The sequence below is a fragment of the Anolis carolinensis genome, unplaced genomic scaffold, assembly GCF_035594765.1.
Source record: "Anolis carolinensis isolate JA03-04 unplaced genomic scaffold, rAnoCar3.1.pri scaffold_10, whole genome shotgun sequence".
In the NCBI taxonomy this organism is placed as follows: Eukaryota; Metazoa; Chordata; class Lepidosauria; order Squamata; family Dactyloidae; genus Anolis; species Anolis carolinensis.
Genome location: NW_026943821.1, coordinates 5,476,132 through 5,488,865, shown reverse-complemented (window position 1 = coordinate 5,488,865; position 12,734 = coordinate 5,476,132). Strand labels below are relative to the sequence as shown.

Below are 12,734 nucleotides of genomic sequence, written 5' to 3'. Positions count from 1 at the left end.
TGAGTTTTTCCTGTTGTTTTTCGTCAATGCGACTGTCACCTGGGATGGCGACATCAATGATCCAAACCTTTTTCTTTTCCACAACTATGATGTCTGGTGTGTTGTGTTCCAGAACTTTGTCAGTCTGGATTCAGAAGTCCCACAGTATCTTTGCATGTCCATTTTCCAATACTTTTGCAGGTTTGTGATCCCACCAGTTCTTTGCTGCTGGGAGGTGGTACTTGAGGCATAAGTTCCAATGAATCATTTGGGCCATGTAGTTGTGCCTCTGTTTGTAGTCTGTGCGATTTTCTTACAGTAGCTGAGATGATCAATGGTTTCGTCGGTTTCCTTGTACAGTCTGCATTTTGGGGCAACAGCTGATTTTTCAATCTTGGCCTTAATTGCATTTGTCCTGATGTCTTGCTCCTGGGCTGCAAGGATCAGGCCTTCTGTCTCCTTCTTCAGGGTCCCATTCGTGAGCCAGAGCCAGGTCTTCTCCTTGTCAGCTTTTCCTTCAGTTTTGTCAAGGAACTTTCCATGCAATGTTTTGTTGTGCCAGCTGTCAGCTCTAGTTTGTAGTGCGGTTTACTTGTACTGGTTTTTTGTCTGCTGTGCTTTGAGGAGTTTCTGATTTTTGACTTCAATCAAAGCAGGTTATTATTATTATTATTACTACCCTGATTTTTCTCTGCCAAAGGAGACTTGAAGCGGCGGACAACATAAACCATAACAATGTCTGAATTATAACCTAACACATATAAACATTACAATAGAATTAAATATAAAAATATTAAAAATATATAGTTAAAACAACAAGAGCATTACACACATCTATTAAACTATATAAAACACAAATGATTCATGGCTTGGTCTGAAAAATATTCTTTGAAAGCCTCCTCTGCCAAAGAGTGCTTGCTGGTGGCTGCCTCACCAAGCAATAACTTCTATAATTTCATAGTATAAAGTGGTGTCAAACTGCACTCATTCTACAGTGTAGACCGAGCATGAGAAAATTTGGGTCTTTTAGGTGTTTTGGACTGCAACTCCCACCATTCCTAACAGCCTCAGGCCCCTTCCTTTTCCCCCTCCGCCGCATAAGCGGCGGAGGGGGAAAAGGAAGGGGCCTGAGGCTGTTAGGAATGATGGGAGTTGCAGTCCAAAACACCTAAAAGAGACCCAAATTTTCTCATGCCTGGTGTAGATACACAAAGGTCAGCCATTGGGTTCCCTGGCTAAGTAGGGATTTGAACCAGGGTCTCTAGCATTGCAATCCAATGCACAAACTACTATAAATCTGAATTTGTCCCAAAACCACAATGTTCCCCATCTCTGTCCTGAAGCCTCCTTTTCCAATCTAGGAGCCCACCATTTTCATTGAAAGGATTTCACAAATAATTCTCAAACACAAAGCCATGCTGGAAGCCAAGACGAGCAGTTAATCCATTTAAACGTCACATTAAAAAAAACCCACTCTTATTCCAAAGGATTCTTTTATTATTATTATTATTAATATTATTACTGAGGCAGGTTTTGTCCCACATACAACTTCAGTCTTGTGATTAAAAGAGGACGAAAATAAAAAGAGAAGACAGCGTTCAAATAAATAGACAATAAAAAGCTAACCGGCGTTTCTTTTTCTTTAAAAAAAGGCAGGAGTGCTCTCAGTCTGGATAAATACAGCACAGAAATATGTCTCGGGATCAAAAAGGGAGAAAGGGTTTGGCTGGTGCAAAGGAGGGAGGGGAATCAGACCAAAAGGTTTTGGGAAGTGGCTAGTGGTCAGCAGCAGATCAAAGGGAAAGGCAATGAGCGCCTGATCCAATGCGTTTGTGAGACTGATTTTCCAAAAGCGGTGTTTTTTTCTCCCCATTTAAGTCCCTATTTGAGCTCCGTTTTATAGTACTTGGTTTATTGTTTTATTTTCGAAAAAAGGCCATGGCTCGTAGAAACTATCACACAGTGATAATGCGATCACAGTTATTTCAACATCAGCCCTTTTGGATGCTTTTCTTGGGTTTTCTGTTTATTTTCAAATTGTACTATACACAGAATATACAACAGGAAAGGAAAGAGAAGCTTGATTTTTTTTTTGAAAAACCTGGGAGCAATGATAAAGAGGGGAGGACAGAGCCAACCTCAGGGATATAAAAGCCATCTTCCGTTCGGGGAAGAAACGTCCCACAGCTAGACCACCTTCGGAAGAAAAGAAAATCCTCGTTCAGATTTATTCTTGAACAGCAACAAAAAGAGCCCCGAGAAGGATGTTCTGAAAGTGAGAAGTAAGGGGAGCACAAGGGGATCTTCCAACTCTAATTTCAGATAGATGGATTCAACGCAAGAGTCCAAAAGCCAGAACACAGGGAGGCAAAACAGTCTCTTAGTCCCAAAACTGTTTTTGACTTGGAAACGTTGCCCTCCCTCCTTTCAATGGCATCCAAAGGCTTCAATGGCGTTCCAGCTAGTCCCAAAAAGATGCCATCGCTGCTGAGAAAAGCCCAACTTCATCCCACATCCCATTCATGCCACACACAGAAGTGACCATTCCCTTAACCATCCAATCTGGACAGGAGGATAAATTGAAGTTCAACCCTGCCCAGCCAATCCAGCAAGCATTTCTTCTTCATTGTTTTCTCAACTTTTTAGTGTTTTTTTTTTTGTTTGGTAAGATTGCCAACTGCAGGGTTAAGTTACACCACAGATAAGAAAGGAAAAAAAATATTAATAAACATACAGTTATCAACCCACCCGCTCCCCAAAAAATATCCACATATTTTAGGGGGCAAAGGAGAACGAAGCTCCAGACCCCTGGCTCTCAAGTGCCACACTGAAGCATGAAGCCATTGTTTCACACTTGAAACCAGCTCGACGCTTTCTAGAGAAATCCCAAGGTGCTGTGAGAACAACACCGTTTAATGCGGTGCCCCAAATGTGCCCCAAAACTATCCCAAACCCAGAGGTCACTGCCAGCTCTGTTTGTTTTTCAGCTGGTTATCTTTCCTTTACTCCAGGAGAGAGTTTGGCTGCAGGAGAAAGACGACATTTATTTATTGCTGATGGGGTTGCTAGGATTTGAATGGATTTAGAAGAGAAAAATGAAGATCAGTCCACCTTCCCCAAAGAGTCTGACCTATATCCATCCGTGGGTAACGGAGCTGGTGCATTCTTAACCTCAAGGTGTGAAGAAAAGCAGTATCTGAAAACCTTAATCAAAGAGACAAAATTGAGAACTCAAGGTGAGGGAATGTAAGATGTTATGGCTGCCAATGTCAGCTCCAAACTCTTTTCCGAATTAGCAAGGAATCAGCTCCACTTGGCTTAATGCTATTCCCCCCCCCAAATCCCAGTCTTTATGATTCCTAGACACCTTGAATAGGGGGTTATGGGCTCACCTACAGTGCTCCAGTCGCTCCCCAATGGCTTGTCAACCCAGAGTCTCACCTGTTTATTGACCTATCATTGCTGCCCTTTCCTTTGTTGCTATTACCTGTGGCCTCTTCCAAAATAAGTAGAGCAAAGTAACGTATCTAGAGGCAGGGGGGTCAAAGGGGAGGTAATGACATCCTATACACCCTCCAAACTCTTTCCTCTTTTGCTGCAGGTATTGCGGAAGGGGAATGTTCAGTGTGGACATGCCTTCGGAGTCAAGGAGAGGGTGAAAACGGAACAAGAAACTCCAGGGAGCACAAAGAAGGGAAGCAAGGGGAAACCTAGCGGTGCAAAGATTCAGTCTCTCCTCCACCACAAGGAGTCAAAACAACGCTGGACTTTTTTCAGCCACAACGAATGAGCACTAGAGCCCCAAATGGGATGGGGAACCGTCGCTCCAATTGCATTCGCTGTCCCTCATTTTGGCTTAACAAAAGGAACACCACCGGGATCGAGAGGGGAAAGAGTCCATACTTAGGGCTCTGCTCAGTGTTTGCTTTGAGGTGCTCCAAGGTTTGGAGATGTCAAAACGGAAAGGAGGCCATTGAGTTTGATGGAGCTGCCCGAAGCCCTTTGCCAACGTCACGGAGTCTCCGCTCCCTCCTCCTTCTCCACCAACATCCCTCCAAACAATCCAGAGGACAAAAAAAAATATTTCTTCCGCTCCCTGAGCTGGGAAATAATAAAAACCAGGCGACCTTGAAATGAGTGGAAAATATTTCAGTGCTGGTGAAGGTGAGCCCCAATGTCATCAGGGAAGCGGGCGGCTGCTTTCCCCCCCCTTCTTCCCCCAGTCGCTGAGCCTCGGCCGCCACTGTCCAGCAGGGGTCAGTCCTGAGCAGGGGTCGAGGTGGCGAGAGGCGCCCCGTGGCCAGGAGGAGGGTTGTTAGCACCACTGGCTGGGCCAGAGAAAGAAGGAAGGGAGAAAGGGAAGAAACGACAGAACAAAGGAGGAGGTCCTGGGGACACACCTGGCGGGAGACACAAGAGAGACCTCGTGAAGAGGGGGGTCCTCGCTGGGTGGCTTCCTGTCCCCCCCCAGGCATGTCTTACCTGCAGGCCCCGCCCTTCCCTCATACAAAGACCTTGGCCAGGGCGTCAGCCCCGGCGCTGGCGATCAGGGCCTTGCTGGGGTGGAAGGCCACGTCGTGGATGGCCTCCTCGTGCTTCTTGCGGTGGGCGGTGATCTCCTGTGTGCAGGTCTTGTTGTCCAGGTTCCACAGCCGGAGAGAGCAGTCGTGGCCTGGAAGAGGAACCAAAGGGCAATGAGTGTTGGAAATAGAAACCTCCCAAGCCTTTCACTATTTATTTGTTAATGTATATTGTTCCGTCTCCCAGGAGTTTGATTTGCATTGTCCTATAGTTGAAGGAAATAGCCCCCTTTTTTTTGCATTTTTTTCCAGGGCTGTTGCAGATTCTACAGCACCCTGATAGTTAACCATTAGCAGAGTTTGTAGCCTGTTTGCAAAGTCTTGCTGCTATAGGCTTGCGAAGTATCTTTTTGTTCTGGAGACCGCCCCTTTTCCTGGGGATGAAACCTCCATTTTGAAAAGCTTTTTTGCCTTTTTGCAGAAGAGAAAGGATCTCAGATGTGGTTGTGGTCAAGGTAGGCCAGCTCAGACAAGCCATCGTAAGTACTAACCTCTTGCCTATAGGGGAAGACCTGCTGTTTCCAAGATAGCAACTCAACACTGGGGCAAAGAATATCCCAGGATTTCTTTGCCATTGGAAGAAGCTCTAATTACTTCGTCTCCAAGCTAGCTTTGAGCTCAGATAGTAAAAGACCTGCTCTTTTTGATATAGCAGCTCAAGGCTAGGGTAGAGAGGATCTCAGGATCTCTTCACCTTTGGAAGAAATTAACCCAGCAACTAAGGGGAAAAGCAAGAAAAGAACGTCTGCAAGGTTTTATAAGTTGACTATTTGTATTTGTAACCTCAACAATTTGTGCCAAGTCTGCCAAGGACTTTGAGAAATAAAATCTTGTTTGATTGTTCAACTTTGACTTTTGTTACTGGGATTCCTGAGCTTTAAAGTAAGGCCTCCGCAGTTCAACCGGGCAAAGAAAAAAGCACATCTTAAAGTTCTAAAAGGTGCCTGGTATAAAAGGTATATTTGCTAACCTCTATTCTATGTGTATGTTGACTTGCCAGTTTGACTACCTCTTTGGTGTGGGTGGGGTTACAGACATGTGCTGAGCATGTTCAGACTCAGGATTCCATTTTGGATTCAGTCTACTTAACACCTCAATGGAGATGGATATTCTGCTTTACACCTTATTGGAGGTTGATGCGTGTTTGCATCCCACCTCAGTGGAGGTGGATGCATGTTGCTGTTTGGACTTCAGTAGAGAAGTATGACCTATGGTGAGTACCACTATACCTAAAGACTACAGACCATTTATTGATACCCTGCGTACTCACCACATAGAGAGAACAATGTCCTATTACAACTGAACTTTAATAAGAAACTTGCCTGTATGGTGAATTAATACAAGAAGTTTGTGAGTAAACAAGATATATTATTTTTCAAAGAAGACTTTTTTATGTCTTGGCATCAAATTGTTGCCTGTTGTAAAGCTGCCCCAAGTCCCCTTCAGGGTGAGAAGGGTGGGGTATACAAATGTGGGAAATTAAAAAAAAAAACAGATTTTATCTCTGAGTGTATATTTTAAACTAAGGGAGTGAATATTTTTTGGGCAACTGCAATTTCAACTTTAAAATAACAACCATCCTCTGCTAACCAGAGGTGGTATGTCTTTGTCCTTGGCAGGTCAAAGACATGGCTCTTCAATTTAACAACTGAGTTACCTGTGTGGCATTACATGAATGATTATACATATCATTTGTTCAAAGGGTTGACTTCTAACAAGTGGTTTTTTCTTGACTATTGTTTTTCAAAAGGTGGTCTCCACATGTTCATGGAGATTCACAATTGCCAAACGGATAGGACATCATTTTTCCTTTTCAGTAAGTTTAATTGTCATTGATTTCCAAAGGAGTATGTGCCCAGAGACTGGGTGCACTTATTTCCAATAACGAGAATCTCAGTGAGGACTCCAGCTTCCTTCTTTGGCAGAGTTAAGAGGAACGAGCCTCATCGGGTGACTTTTACAGGAGTGGGGAATACTCAAGGAGTGGAAAGGAGATTCCACCTGAACATTTGGAAGAACTTCCTTACTGTAAGAACGGTTCAGCAGTGGAACTCCCTGCCTTGGAGTGTGGTGGAAGCTCCTTCCTTGGAGGCTTTTAAACAGAGGCTGGATGGCCATCTGATGGGGGTACTTTTTGCTTTTCCTTCAATGCAGAGGGTTGGACTAGATGTTCCGTGTCGTCTCTTCCAACTCTATGATTCTATGATTCAAGGTCTGTATCACGCATTTCCAAGCAATCGAGAAGTACATGGCCACAAATGCCTCTTTTTGCCTCAGGGCTGCCTCATTTGAAGGGCAACCAGACTACTTAAGGCAGGCAAGTCAAACCCATTTCCATAGAGGTTCACATCAGCCTCACGGTTGCCTGCAAAAGTCCGCTGAATCCATGGACGGAGAATGCGTGGATACAGAGGGCCAACTATAAATTTTATACATTGTGGTCAGTGTTCTTTAGTTTTCACCCATAAAAGGTAATAGTGTTCCACATTGGCCTCTAGGGAGCCTGGGAAGGGGATTTTGTTATGTCTATTGCTTGCCAGACCATTCCAAGCCAGAGGAGGCCTTTCTCCTAACAGGAAGTGACTTGGAAGTTAACTTCTGGGTGACTTCCTGTTATTAAATAAAATGCCCCTCTGCAGCCTAAAATGTTAAAGGAAGACACGGTGATATTGCCCCAGAGGAGCAACCCCCCCCCCCCCCAAAAAAAAACCAAGGGTCTTTTTTTTTTGGCAGCAGCAGGGTATGTCCTTTGAGATTTCTTGGAAAAGGTGGCACCATTTGCCAACATTTGCTGCAGTAGATGACACACAAAGCTGCTCATTCCTTCCTTGTCACAAAGAGTCCAATTGTATACCCAAAACATCTGTTGGGGTGCTTTGATTGTGGTGTTCTTGCATAGCAAGGGGTTGAACTAGAATGCCTGCCATAGATGTGGGCAAAACATCAGGAGAGAATACTTCTGGAACATGGCCATATAGCCTGGAAAACACACAACCACCCTATGATTCTGGCCATGAAAGCCTTCGACAACAAACTCTATCATTCTATGACTTACTTCCTGACATAAGGAAAACGCCGTTGGGATCCGCCGCAAGACAAGTGACAGCATCCAGGTGAGCCACCATGGAATGCACAGCTTTCCCTGCAGAAAGAGGAATGAATTCTTTACTAAGCATTTCAGAGCAATTGCAGGACGTCAGCACTGAAGGGAACTTGCACCGCTGAGATGGGAATCTCAAGGACAGGGAGCCAAAGAAATATCTCAAATATTTATCTCAAAAGAAGAAAGGAGGAAGAAGTGACCAGCATTCATCAGTTTCTCTCAAGCTCTCTCCCACCTGTCCGATTGTCGAGGAAACGGATCCCTCGGTCGTCGTGCGCCGTGATGGTGATCGGCTGGTTTGGGTGGCTCACCACTTGGTTGATCTGACTGGCTCCTGTTGGGGAGAAAAAGAGGAGAATTTGAGCCCCATTTTAACCCACAGTCACCTTGGTTAAAAGTCTTTCCTTGGTGAAAGACCAAGGCAAGACAGAGAAGCTGCACCACAAACCTATACTTGGATTTGGAGGGCCTCAGGAAAAACAAGGAATTCTACACCCAGACTTTGGAAAAAGACACTTTACAATGCTCACAATCCCTTAAGAAATATGGCCAATAATGACTCTGGTTGAGGATTCTGACAGCAATTTCCAAAATACAGTAGAGTCTCGCTTATCCAAGCCTCTGGATAATCCAAGCCATTTTTGTAGTCAATGTTTTCAATATATCGTGATATTTTGGTGCTAAATTCGTCAATACAGTAATTACTACATAGGATTACTGCTTATTGAACTACTTTTTCTGTCAAATTTGTTGTATAACATGAAGTTTTGGTGCTTAATTTGTAAAATCATAACCGAATTTGATGTTTAATAGGCTTTGCCTTAATCCCTCCTTCTTATCCAAGATATTCGCTTATCCAAGCTTCTGCCGGCCCGTTTAGCTTGGATAAGTGAGACTCTACTGTATATATTTTTCCATTTAGGGTGCAAAATATTTTAGTAAGTTATAAAGGAATACCCTTGATTAACTAAGCACATGTCAATGTCAAGCCAGATGTCAAACCAAGAGGCAATGTCTCTTCTGAAACTCGGCTTACAGCCAAAAACCCTTGCATCAACTAAGCAAAAAGAAAGAATCTTTCTGTTCCAGAAGTATTGTTTTAAGGCAGGGAGGGGAATTTGACAGACTTAAGACACATTTGCCCACCCCAAGAGGCCCTGGAGTGCTGTGCATCCCCATTGCAAAAATAAAAAAGGAACCTTGCCCCTAAATACTCTCTAGGGAATAGGGGGCATTTTCGTCATGTATTTTAGCCTCTCCCCGTACCGTTTTAGGCCCAAAAGAGGCCTTTTTTTAAAAAAACAACAGGATGTGAGCAGAAGTCACATCCTGTTTGCTTCCTGTTTCAAAAGAGGCCTCCCCTTGCCGAAACTGGCCCAGATGGGGCTGAAAATGTCTCACATACCTTCCAGGAGGCAACCACATCAGAACGATCATGGCTCTGCCCTGTGGAATTCTGGGATTTGTAGTTTGCTTAGAACCCTCTGTGCTACCAAGAGACAAATGGCTAACGTATAGACAAGTGCTCAAACTGGGACAGCAAGATATAACTCTTAAATCAAACAACTGGACCCTATCTTGACATGGTTGAATTACTGGCAAATCAAAGAAAATTTTAAAGTCGATGAAAAGATAGGTTTCGAAAGGAAAGACACAAGCTGGGATAGAATACTTAAAGCGAAATCAAAAATAATTAAGATATTGTACTAGCAGTTATTAGAATGGGATAGAGAAGAAGAGCTAGTCAAAGTCCCAATGATTAAATGGGCAAAAGATGTAGGACATTCGATAAATCTCTCCGAATGGGAAAAGGTTTGGAAGAAAAAACTTAAATTCACATACGCGGCCGAATTGAAGGAGAATTGGTACAAGCTCTTTTTCAGGTGGTACCTGACACCGGAAAGACTAGAAAAATTCAGCAAGGGGAAAGGTGATGGGAAATGTTGGAAATGCGGGAAGTACAAAGGTGATTTTTTACACATGTGGTAGAGGTGCAAAAAGATTAAAAAGTATTGGAAAGAAATTCATGGAAAAATGGAGGAATCTCTAAGGAAAAAATTTGACATAAAACCTGAATACTTTCTGTTAGGAATTACGGACTTCCAGATAGAAGCCAACTCGGAAAGGCTCTTTATATACATGGTTACAGCAGCCAGAATATGCATAGCAAAAATATGGAAGAAGCAGGAAGCTCCCATAATAGAAAATTGGCTATTGAAACTATCAGATATAAGGAATATGGATCTTTTAACTCAAACAATTTCACAGACTAATCCGCCAAGGACAAAAACAGATTGGACATGTCTAAATTCAATCTTAGGCTCATAAGATAAATGAATTTATGCAGGAATCTGTATAGTTAAGGGGAATTGAACTCTACAAGTGCAAGGCTTCTGCAGGAGGGAGCCATGGACTTTAAAGTGGAATTAAACTACTGAATCTCTATAGTGCAGACGTAGAGGTACACCTCCTGCCTACTCTGCCTCTCTTCTTTTAGCAGCTGCATCCCATAAAGAAGAGAAACCACCCTTGGGAGTGGCTGAATAGGGGATGTAATAGTAGTAGAATAAATAATAATGATGATGATGTAATATTCATTACCCACCTCCCTTTCCCTCCCAATATTTTTAATTACATTTCTGACAATAAAAACCCATAAAAAGAGTACATAAACAGAGACATACTTAAACTGTGGTTGCTTAATGAACATCCATCTCTACAACTCTAAAACTACCAACATATACAGAAATTAGTTTTAAAAGTGGATTTCCAACTTCTCTTTTATCGATTTCTCTATACATTTAATTATTTTTTCTTCCACTTTATATCCAGCAAATTGTTCATAGAATCAATCAAATCAAATCACTTATTTCGGTCATAGACCAGCACAGGAAATAAAGGTCACCGTTTCATATAAACTTGGTATGTTTAGTACATTAAAAGTGCAAAAATAGATACTGAAGCACACTACGGGGCGGGGGGATAAAAACATACGATGCACAGATCTATCAACAAATTATAGAATCAAGGGAGATGATTACTGAATACATAATTAACTTTTGGGACCAGTCATCCCCTGAAATAGAATCACAGGGTTGGAAGAGATTGCATGGGTCACCTAGTCCAACCCCTTTCTGCCAAGAAGCAGGAAACTTGCTTTCATATTGACTATCCAATCTTCCTACAGTTAGTATCAATGCCATTTTACACTTTTGAGTATAGACAATTCTTGCCACTGTTAACATGTACTGCATTATTCCCTCATGTTCCTGTTTTATTTGATCATTCAATAGTCTTAGTAATGCAAGTTCTGGCTTGAAATTCATTCCTGTTTTGAGGATTTTTTGAATTATCCCATGAATTGGTTTCCAGGATTTTTTGGCCTTTATACAGATTTATCTGCCTCTGCTTGTAACAACAACAACAACCATTTTATTTCTATACTGCCCTATTTCCCAAAAAGGACTCAGTGTGGTGAACAACAAAAGACCAGCAAACATTCAATGCCTGAGAAACATAAAAACAAGTTCAAATGTTATATTGTAAGCCGCCCCGAGTCCCCTGATGGGTGAGAAGGGCAAGGTAGAAGTGATGTAATAATAATAATAATAATAATAATAATAATAATAATAATAATAATAATAATAATAACTGGGATCTGCACGCATCATCCGAAAATACATCACACAGTCCTAGACACTTGGGAAGTGTTCGACTTGTGATTTTGTGATACGAAATCCAGCATATCTATCTTGTTTGCTGTGTCATAAAATAATAATAATAATAATAATAATAATAATAATAATAATAATAATAATAATAATAAATAAGCAAATACATTGGGATATATTCAAAACAACTAATAACTGGTGAAAAATGTAAATATACAGAATAAAATAATTGGGACACATTTCTCTAATGTCTCTAGTAATGGTCAGAAGTAATTGACACAATTAAAATGTATCATACAGTTAGCAATGGGCCAACCATATTTCTGTAATAAACCGATTCTAGAAATACGGAGCTCCTAGCACAACGGAGAAAGGAGAAGAATTAACTATATCAATTGTAAAGATGGTTTTTTTAAATAACAAAATGAATAAAAATGTAATAAAATAATTTTTAAAAAGGAATACAGAGCCCCTTGTTTCATTTACAGACAAGACATTGGCCCCACGGCTCCCTGCTTGGACTCACCATTGGCTGGTCTGGATTCCAGTGTCAGGACTGGGACTGAGGTCTCCACATCATAAAGGACCGCAAAGCCTGTCTGGAAAGCAGCCACAGCGTGTGCCGGATCAGTAATGGAGAATGTGACAGATGTAGGGATGCCATTTTCTACAGGAGGAAAAGGAAGGAGGTAAGAATCTAGATCAGGAATGGGAAAAATCAGGAATGTTTTGGATTTCAACTCCTACAATTCCTAACATGGCCCTCAATAAAAAGGAGTTTTGACATACAGTAGAGTCTCACGTATCCAAAACTCGCTTATCCAATGTTCTGGATTATACAATGCATTTTTGTAGTCAATGTTTTCAATATATCGTAATATTTTGTTGCTACATTTGTAAATACAGTAATTACAACATAACATTACTGCATATCGAACTATATTTTCTGTCAAATTTGTTGTATAACATTATGTTTTGGTGCTTAATTTGTAAAATCATAACCTCATTTGATGTTGAATAGGCTTTTCCTTAATCCCTCCTTATTATCCAAGATATTAGCTTATCCAAGCTTCTGCTGGCCCGTTTAGCTTGGATAAGTGAGACTCTACTGTAATAACAATAGAAGGGCTCCCCCTACCGTTCGGATTTGGCAAAGTTCAAAGGTTGCTCTCTATACCTTACCTACTTCCTTCTGGCAACAACTGTCACGCAACCTTTATTGATTTGTTACTGTCACTGTAATTCTTGTTTCTGGAATGGGGAAGCTGAGCTTGAGAGGAAGAAGAGCTTCATGCAAATAACGAATGACATGCACAGAGATTGGAGGTTACCGAACAGTCAGGTCTTGGACCCTGTTCCCGGAAGGCCAGGAAGTACTGCTGGCTTTTGCCCAGGTTTAGC

General features: G+C 41.9%; 1 protein-coding gene across 1 annotated transcript in view; it reads right to left on the bottom strand.

The window, feature by feature from the left end:
- Positions 1–1,455: 1,455 nt before the first annotated feature.
- Positions 1,456–12,734, bottom strand: part of strn4 (striatin 4) — a 34,020-nt gene continuing 22,741 nt past the window's right edge. Inside the window, exons 14-18 of the mRNA XM_008121533.3 lie at positions 11,860–12,000; positions 7,898–7,996; positions 7,615–7,701; positions 4,462–4,651; positions 1,456–4,379 (exon numbers count right to left, since the gene is read on the bottom strand). Of these exons, the coding sequence (XP_008119740.2) occupies positions 4,482–4,651; positions 7,615–7,701; positions 7,898–7,996; positions 11,860–12,000 (497 nt within the window). The 3' untranslated portion in view covers positions 1,456–4,379; positions 4,462–4,481. The remainder of the gene's footprint in view (positions 4,380–4,461; positions 4,652–7,614; positions 7,702–7,897; positions 7,997–11,859; positions 12,001–12,734) is intronic.